The 10,039-nt window shown below is 41.9% G+C and overlaps 1 protein-coding gene across 1 annotated transcript; it reads left to right on the top strand.

The window, feature by feature from the left end:
• Window positions 1-235: 235 nt before the first annotated feature.
• On the top strand, window positions 236-7,542 carry LOC147238815 (tryptase-2-like). Its single transcript, XM_086196568.1, has 6 exons — window positions 236-293; window positions 1,243-1,263; window positions 1,987-2,149; window positions 3,429-3,697; window positions 3,773-3,915; window positions 4,747-7,542. The coding sequence occupies exons 1-6, from the start codon at window positions 236-238 to the stop codon at window positions 5,200-5,202; spliced, it is 1,110 nt and encodes a 369-aa protein (XP_086052694.1). The 3' UTR covers window positions 5,203-7,542.
• The last annotated feature ends 2,497 nt before the right edge of the window (window positions 7,543-10,039 follow it).

The following is a 10,039-nucleotide window of genomic DNA, read 5'->3' as shown; positions in this document are numbered from 1 at the left end:
TAAATGTCTCAGCAAGTCTTTTTCTCATCCTGACTCAGGCCTTAAAGTTGCCTGTCGTGTGCTACTGTTTACTACAAGTACACAATCATGTACAAGGCAAACATGTTTGACTTGATGCCATTGAAAGCTTTTACGAAAGTGATTTGTTTCAGGTGAAGAGTTGGGTGACAATGTGGGCGGAGCCAAGTATGGTTGACGAAGGTGAACGCTGACGGGAGGGAAGGAGACAGTTGAAATGGGTCTGGAGAAGTCTGTGCGCGTTTTAACTCTGACCGTCTTGATCTTATCTCAAGGTAGGAAAGACTTTTTTATCCTAGTTTGAGTTTCCAGTGGAGAGAAAAACAAGCTGGAAGTCTTCCACCTGCTCCAGTGAAGCACAATTATTAGCTGAGCATAAATTTCATTAATTATTGATGTCATCAATAATGCTATTCCAAAAAAATGTAATAAATAAAAAAAACAAGCTAATCTGCAAATGCCACTGAAGTGCTGATTGAAAATAATTTATTGCACAAATATTTTTTATAATCTGATTTTTCTTCCATTCATAGAATTTCATCGAGTCATCTGATTGTTATCAGTGGCTTCTCACATGGGTCATTTGAATACTTTAATGGATGTTTGCTCACAACATCAAACTAAATTGCTAATTGGTGCCAATCATGGTTTTAACCCCCCCCCCCCCCCCATGAACACTTGCTAAAGGGCTGTTAGCTCTACTGATGCTCACTGAATGTATTTGATAGAAAACTGCTCATTGTAATACTTCTCCTGCTAACAGAAACTTTTCATAGCAATGAATACGGAACAATGTCAATGTCAAATCCTTCCTTGATTGAGGGACCTCTTGATGGATGTGTCAAATTAAATCTCCCGAATGGTTTTTTTCTCTCCTTTTCTATTTATCTACCCGATTCGTCATTTTGTCTCAAACCGCTCGTTTAAGTACAGCGTGGAAATCCGCTAACAAGGAGCAGTGGGTCATTTAGCATGCGGAGGGCTTCAGAACACAAGTCTACCGTATCATATTTTACGAGCGCAAACATCAGTGGGCAACACCACTGCAGCATGACATATTTGACAGCACCATTTAAGTCACTATTCTTACAGTCTAAATATTCTGGGGTTCTCTCTAGAGATGTCGTTAGCGAAGTACCTTTTTAAAAAAGTGCTCACATGTCTTATGAGCCTCAGCCTGCACACGTGTACCTGACATATTTTTCTTTGTGTTCTAAATTTTAGGTTGTCACTCACAGCTCTCCGGTAAGAAACCACACGTAATATAACAGGTTCTTCAGGTTTGCAGTTGCTCCTCTCAGCGGAAGAGTGGATGGGTGTGCTGCTCCGTAACAGTTTTACAATCAAACAGGCATCAATGAACAAACCTGACGAGGGAAACGCACCTAAAATGTGGATTGAAGACTGCTACGCAATGAGTGCTTACATCATGAAGGACATGTATGCTAGGAGGCTCTCTGTTCGAGAGCCGTTCCTGAAATGTTTCACAGCTTTAACCAAACCATGTCATTGCTGCTCATAGATGAGTAAGTAGTTGATTGAAGTAACAACAAAAGTGTAACAAGAATATTTAGTATATAAAAGCAGTCCTGATCTTATTCTAGCCAAAGCAAAGTGCCTCCTCTCACATATTTACATCCTAGGTAACATCATGCTCCATGACAGCAGGTCCACAGACTCCAATTAAAGTTAAATCAGGAATTTCAGAGATGAGACTAAATATTTTACCCGCTGTATTTCCAGTATTTATGACAGAATGAAAAAAACATTTGATATGACAGCATTCAGAAGAGCCTCTTGTCTCTCATCACATCAAACATCAGTCGGTAGCAGCTGCAGTTTTCAGGTTGTGAGCCACAGTTTTGACGCATCCCTCAGCTCTAAGCAGTTACCATTTCTCAAAGCTGCAGTTGGAGCCACATTTTCACATCGGCGCTTGTTCCATAACCCCCAACTCATCTGCTTTAGAATGTGGCGTGGTACAACTCAAGACCAGAATTATCGGCGGTGTAGATGCACCTCTGGGGAGTTGGCCCTGGCAGGCCAGTTTAAACATCAGAGACCAGCCGTTCTGTGCAGGGTCGCTGATTCACCGCCAGTGGGTGCTAACAGCTGCCCACTGCATACTACGGTGAGGAACTGATGGTCCTTTGAATCTTCACATTTTTGGTCTGAGCACTCACTTTATTGATTTGGCAATTATTAATTCATGTATTTAGTGTTTTTCATTTTCATTTCATAAAAAGCTTATAAATTAAAATAACCTAAAATCTGTAGGGGGAGGTTAGGTTCATAGCTGAGCAGTATTTATAGGTTGGGCCCTGTTATATGATTGTTGACAAGCTTGCTAGCGTCGCCCCGCTAATTACATCCACTGACAAGGTCAAGGTTTGTTTTTCCATTCGTCATCAAGAGTTGAAAAGTCGTTTCAATGACCCTGGCAGGAGAGGGCAGACTTTGTTTGTTTGCTAGCACGATAGTTAAAAAACAGAAAGATTCCTCTTTAATTTTTTCAAAATTTAAAGAGCTTTTTTTTTTAAAATGATCTTGAATTTTTTCAGAAGCTACATCATGTCATTTTCTAAAACCTGTTTGATTGTACCCCAGCCGTAAAGGATCTTGTCTCAGACAAGCTTGGTTCCATTCTTTCCTGTGTAATATTTCATGAATTTCTCCAGTAAAATTAAACGTGCTGTTAAAACTATAAGGCACTCTGAGTGCGCACACTAATGCCAAGGTGATATGACTTCCAGAGTCTAACCAAACTGAAACATAATCCGGTCACAGACCCTGATCTCAGTGTAGAAGGTGGGTTTTGGCCAGGGTAGTGGTCTTCAAGTGCACTTCTAGTTTTCATATCGAAAACTAATCAAATACAGGCAGAATCGAGGTAATAAGAATGCTCGTTATCATTTATGCATATTTCCAGATCCAGAATGTTTATACTGTAGCTGGACTGCGACATTTCCTTTCACCTATTTACAACCAAGTCCTTTCAAAACTTCCCCAAAGAGTTCAGCTGAAAGACCCATGTGGAACGGCTGCTGCCAGCACAGCCCATTCGCATATGAGTGGTCGGTGAAACTCCCTAACGACCACCCCTGAAACTCCCTGACACCTCACAACGACTGTCGTTTGGGGAGGCCAGGTGAGTCTCGGGAGGGTCGTTTCCACCACAATAGCACTGACCACTCCCACATAGGTTTATAAGCTGGAGTTTCCACACTCTTCACTAGAACTGAAGAAGCCTCTCGGATGAGAGGTGAAACGTCTTTAAGATAAACTTACGTCCAGTTGACCAGATTTTACTTCGCTTCGATCTGTAGCTGGAGCGTGAAAGATTGACATTCAAATAATTGTAAAAAGAATCTGATCCAAACCTTGTGTGGGATTTTTTTGTCGTCTTCCAGAGTTAATATCCGCAAAGTAAGGGTTTACCTTGGCCGCCATACTCAGTACGAGCCAAACATCAATGACGTGAAACGGAGAATAGATCAGACTTTTTGCCACCCTGAGTACAACTCTATGATCAACGAAAATGACATTTGCCTTCTGAGGCTGTCGGCGGGAGTGAGGTTCAGTGACTTCATCCAACCCATCTGCTTGGCCTCTGAAAACAGCACTTTCCACACCGGGACCAGCAGCTGGGTCGCTGGCTGGGGTACCACTTTCACTAATGGTAGGTTACCAATTAAGAAACTGGGGGGGTCGCAATACAATTCCCAGATAATTCTTTATTTTTCTTTCCCATTAGGTTCATCTTCCAAGACCAACACCCTCCAGGAGCTAAACATACCGATCATAGGTAACAATGAGTGCAGATGTTACCACGGCAGACTGGTCACGGAGAACTCCCTCTGCGCTGGACTCAAGGAAGGAGGGAAGGACTCCTGCCAGGTAAGCAGAACTTTTTGTATCTGTTTATCATGGAATGCCTCGCAGAGCTGTGATAATGTTGTTCAGAGTAGTTTTTATCTCCCAGAACTACTCCAAACTGAAAGAGTGAGCTGCTGATCCTACGCCTTCACAACCTCGTCTGGTGGCACCTGCAACCAGAATAAATTCACTGGGTTTGACGTGACTGTGATCATTATTTGTGAGCAGGATAACTCAAAAACTAATCGGTAGATTTTGATGAAAATTAGTGGGAAAATGGGTAACACTACAAGGAGCAAGGGCTGAGCTTTTGGAGGTAATCTGGATCAAATTATAGATCCTGGAACATGAATACCGTTCAGAGTCATTGGTCCAGTTTCCATTTGCCTTCCTTATTGATCAGATTGTTTTTGTGCTCATTTGTGGCTGCAATTAGTCCACAACCTTGTTATCATTTCCATTTCGTCATGTTAGCCAGAACTTGTTCATTGCCAAATGTTGTTCGTTGGTGCAGCTGGTCAGCGAGATAAATTTGCTTCTTTTACTTAAATTTGTAGTTTTTATAAGTCATTAAATTAGAGTCTGGATTAACCTGGTCCCCTCTTGATGTCTTTGGACTGTGGGAGGAAGCTGGAATACCAGAGAGAAACCATGCAGGCACAGGGAGAACATGGAGACTCACACAGAAAGACCCCATGCTCCAGCTGGGGCTCAAACCCAGAGCCTTTTTGCTGGGGGGCCACAGTGCTGACCACTGCACCACCGTGCCGTCCCAAAAACTAGATATTAATGAATAAACATAATTTTGATTTCTGAATTGTGTCTGAAACTACAATCAATCTCTCTTCCCAGGGAGACTCAGGAGCACCTCTGATGTCCAAAAAGGATTTTTTCTGGGTCCAGAGTGGACTTGTAAGCTTTGGAATAGGCTGTGCCCAGCCTGAAAGTCCAGGAGGCTACACCCGCGTGTCCAAGTATCAGGACTGGATCACCAATGTCACAAACGGTGACAAGGTACACTTTGTTACTTTCACCTCTCCTGGAGTTGACAGCGACTTGAACTTCATCTGCTCACCTATAATTAAAGAGACGCCACCTACATCGCCGCCTCCCTACACTCCTCCCACCGACACCCCTCACACCTACACCACTCCCACTGACACCACTCCCTCCTACACCGATCCTGATGAGAGGGAGGAAGAGGGAAGCATATTTGACAGCAGTGAAAACCTGATCCACTTCTCCTTCATCACTCACGTCATCTGGGCTCTTGTGCTGTTACTCTGTTTTCAAGTTGGTGATTCATGAAATGTAAAAGCATTTCTATCTTCAGACAGCATGGGTCTATTAAGAAAATATAATGTAGGGAATGTGTAAGTAAAGTTAAAAAAAACTATTTGCACTTAACATAATCGCTGATGGGACTTTGTTATTTGAGACATTTGGTGAAGGTTGGATTTCACATGCCCAGTAACTCCAATGGGACTCAAATCTTGTACGTATAGGGTGTACAAGCGATAAAATCATATATTACACGACAGAAGCATGATACAATTCAGGATTAACAATATCGACATGGCAAAAATATAACTTAGCTTTTCTGTCCAGCTCCAAATGGGGTCGTGTTTTCCATGTTCACAGGAAGAGACAAGATGGGCGCTCTCTTCTTGTGGCTGTCCTAACATTGAAAGTGGAATTTTCTGAAAGATTCTTGTTCATGAGTTGTGACTCGGTGCAGTCAAATCTGTGAAATGACATTTTCTGGTGGGTGAATGTACATTTAGCCAGCCTACTCTTCTCATGTATTGTGGGAGCTTGTTAACCTAAGTGGCTTCTAGATGAGGAGAGTAACGTTAGCCGAGTTAGCTAGCATAACATTAGCTGAGTTAGCTAATATAACGATACCTTAGACTTTGAAGCTTGCTGGACTGAAAACCTGGAAAAGCTGTGACAGAAAATTTACTTGGTCATGGATGTGTAACTTTACCTTTCAAGTAGCTTCATATATTTTCTACACACAGAAAGCCTGGGTCGGAGTATGTCATTCTTTGGCGCCCATGTTTATTACGGCTACTACTTCAGCTGTGTCCAGAAAAGGCTTAGGCAGTCTAACAACACAGCTTAATGAGTTCAAGAATACAATTCAAGGCTACATAAGTCTTTGCAGTATAGTTTGTTCTATAAGTTTCACTTCATGTACCTTGGGTATGTATGTTGCGTAGCACGCTAGTGTAACGTAGACAGCACTCGTCTCACAATGAGTATTTAAGAAAACCTGTATCAGTGTTGTGCTTATCACATTCTTAAGACTTGTTTTGCTTTCATAAACTTTTCTTTCTTTGTCATGACCTTCAAAACATAACATATGTAATCTTTATGTGCAATGTATGGCTGACTGAAAGAAACACACGAGTCTGACTAAATGAATATGTATTCAGAATGGCCCTCTCACACGCCACAAGCAGTCTCTTCATTCTCGATCTTGGGTTGCCTCCCTTCTTTTTGTTGAACTCTTAATCTACCGTAAAGCCTCTGCATTGTAGTGAAGGGATGACAGTGCAGATGAAATTCCACTCACACTTTCACACTGTCTCACGGATTTGTCTCCATTTTCTTTTTGCAATAGCAGGATTTGGGCCAGAAACTTATTGTTGCACACCCCGTAGTTATGAGTGGAAGCATCACTTGACTGTTATGTGTTTCAGTGTATCGTGTACCTTTTGTCCCATTGCATACACCTGCTTACACGCAGGGTTTAACACCCGTGTTAACCCACCGATGCCGATTGCTATGGCACGTAAACACATACCGTGTTTGTTTTGATATTTTTAGCCAGTTGGAATGGGGTTTAACTGTGTTGGTGGACTTCTAAAGTCACTCGAATACAGTCAAACGTCCTTATTTTAAGAGAAATTTGTAAACCTAACTGCAACATTCCAATAATAATTGTACTTATGTTGTCATATCCAGGTTTTGGGAAACTTCCATTCCATATCTATAATATCCTACAAGAATCCATCACGGAGCTGCCCCAGACTAGACAGGCCGATGTCATCGCTCCTCTCGAAATCGAACTCCATTCTCATGTTATCTTGAAAACTTTTTAATTGGAATCTGTGCAATTTTTTCCTTTAAATTCGCCCTCTGAGTGTGAGCGAATGCTTCCCGGCGGCCAATACTGCTCTTTCCTTGGGTATTTGATGTGTGATTGACAGGGTCTTAATTAGGTTTGGATATTTGTAGGCTTTGATTGTCATCAGCCGCTGGAACTGTTGCTCTTTCATCCTGTCTGCCCATACGTTGCATCTGAGCATCTGTTCTGACACCTGGACTCATTGATTTCTTTGCGATTGATTGATTAATGAGATCTATGAAGCCTTGAAGGATTTAAATCTTAACAGCTTGTTCAACAGCATTTTTCCTGCCTTGCAAACGAGATTGAGGGCATTATTTATGCAGCACTGTCAGAAAAGAACACCAATCAAGCTAACTCACGGCTAATTAGCCAACATTAGCATGCTAACCCAACCAAATATGATTGTGTATGTGGAATAAATACTTGTCAAACGTTGTCTTTGGGGTATTTAACATCAGCTTACCTTTGACAGAATACAACAATAAAGAATACTTGAATGTAGGTTTTTACCATCAGGTGAGCAACTGACAGATCTTCTAAAAGACTGACAATTCTCTTGTAGCTGAATTTTTGAAAATTGAAACTCTTTTATCAAGTTAAACTCATTTGTGTTTTGTCATTTCCTGCCTCTTCTCAGTTCACAACTGTCATACACTGAGACTTATTTGAAATGTATTGTATGCATAAAAATTCACTCTCACTCTTATTTTTTTAAAGAACACAATCAATAACAAAACACAAGGTATTGGCCTAGTTGGGGGTGGTCTTATAAACTATTCACGAATGACTCAATAATGAGTAAGATTGCACCAGCTGCTTTTTTTTTTTTTTTAAATCAATATTTTACAGCAAACGTTCCCTCTTAAATATTTTTTTTCTGAGTAAATATTCCCGTATCACAAGTGTCAAACCTCCACTCACACTACAAAGACTCGACATTTCCTGGCGTACGTCTGCGATCTGTGCCCGTCTAACTCTGCAAATAACAGTTGAAGTAGGAAATTAATTTCTGGATCATGAATTTAGTTCTTTCATCCTCCTTTACTGATCCTTCATCTTCATCCTGTAATCTTCTTCACCCCCCTTAACAACCTCGGAACTGCTAAAATCGTCCTCCTCAGAAAAGGTTCCTGACAGATCGAGCTTTTTGTCAGAACCGCCCGTCAGTCTCGCTGCTTCCCTCTGCATTTGCAAATGTGCTTGTTGAAGACCACACGCAAATAGTATTGAATCATAATCTCACAATTATACCCTAAAATAACCACTCTAGCCAATTAAGTTCAAATCAGGCTCTATTACGCTCATACAAGAGTTATTTCTCTAGTGGCATCAAGTGAAATATGAAAAAAAAACAACATGATTTGAGTCCCAAAAGTTAACAAAAATTAGAGGAAATAACTGCTGAAAGCTGTGTTGATTATGTTGACAGCTTCTTTTTCCCAGGGGAGGGTAAAACTACGATAGTGACATAGAGATACACGTAGTGAGAGAATATCAATATTCTGTGTTGGGAAAGTCGATAAATCTGTGACACTTTACAATAAGAGTTATGCAGCCCAGGAGCCAAATAAAGCAACTGCACTAAATAAAAATACTAATGAGGAAATTAGGCTGTAGGCAGGGGTTAATTTGAGCCGGATCCTGCCGGAACAAGATCCGGCACCTCTGAATTTTGGCCTCCCTGTGTTCCGGTACTTATTTGGGCAGACCCGGTACCTCTTGTATTAAAAGAATTTATGAAAACGTTTTAAAAATGTTTGAAATGCAACAATAATGTGCAAAGATAAATTTACAGGCCAAATCCTTAGAATTTCATGTTGTTTATTAAGATTCAACGTCATTTGAAAGAGTCGGAGATCTGTTGATGCGCTGATGCCAACAAACCACGCCCCCGACACAAACAAATAACCTTTCGAAATTCGCCGCCCCTGAGGAGCAAGCAGAGAGGAAATAAACAGTTCCTATTTCAATGCCAACATTTAAAAAAGACAGTGAAATTTGCTGTTTTTTCAAAAAGAAGGAAGAGTCCCATGGCGCTTAAAACAAGTCAGAAAAGCCTCCACAAGCGGCGACGAGGGCAGCTGCAGCGGTCATGTTGACGATCAAAATCGGCTGCAGCAGGAGGCTAGCGCCGCCACAGCGAGCCTGGTTCACCTCCAGCTAGCCAAGCCAGGGCTGGAGGTTAGCGCCGCCACAGCTAGCCAGGTTCACCTCCAGCTAGCCAAGCCAGGGCTGGAGGTTAGCGCCGCCACAGCTAGCCAGGTTCACCTCCAGCGAGCCAAGCCGGGTCTAACGTGATGTGGGGTGTCTCGGACAACTAAATGGTGAGCAGACCGTCTAATAATAGGCCGCCGTGCCAATCTTTAAATACCGTAATAATAATAATGGAAGATTTGTGTGATTTATTGTGAGCTCTTTCTTGTTTGTTTTACAAGTTGGACCTGTTGAGAAACGAACTGCTGACTGTAGACTCCAAGTCCCACCTGTGTTGATGTGGGCCCTCGCCTGTGCTGCGCAGAGGAGGCTAAATAACTGAATTATCGTCATGACGTTGATACCATGGATATTATTTGAAATGGAGGCTTGTCAGTCCCACATCATGGCAAGTGGGCATTTGTATGTTGTTTTCTGTGTACCTTCCGGGACCTGTGCCCCTCTCTCACCCCTGAGCCGTCATATGTACTTAGCGTTCTGGCACCTTATGATTTACAAATCAAGCAATGGTTTTACATGTTGTTTTTCTGTGCGTTCCGGGACCTGTGTCCATCTCGTCACCGCTGGGGTGTCGTATGTACTTTGCGTTCCGGTACCTTATGATTTACAAATTAGGCACTGGCTGTAGGTAGGATGTGACTTTATCCAGTCCAACATTTCTGAAGCACAATCACTTTGTCTCAACTTGTGAGAAATATCACACGAGGGGGTGAGTTCATACGGTTTCTTCTGGTGAACACAGTGAACGCTACCCTGCAAATTACAAAATATTTCCAAAGGTTTACTTCTGCTCCG

This window comes from Aulostomus chinensis, chromosome 24, assembly GCF_037954235.1.
Source record: "Aulostomus chinensis isolate RoL2024-O1b breed Wild chromosome 24, RoL_Achi_v1.0, whole genome shotgun sequence".
NCBI classification, from domain to species: Eukaryota; Metazoa; Chordata; class Actinopteri; order Syngnathiformes; family Aulostomidae; genus Aulostomus; species Aulostomus chinensis.
This window is presented reverse-complemented; position numbering and strand designations above follow the sequence as displayed.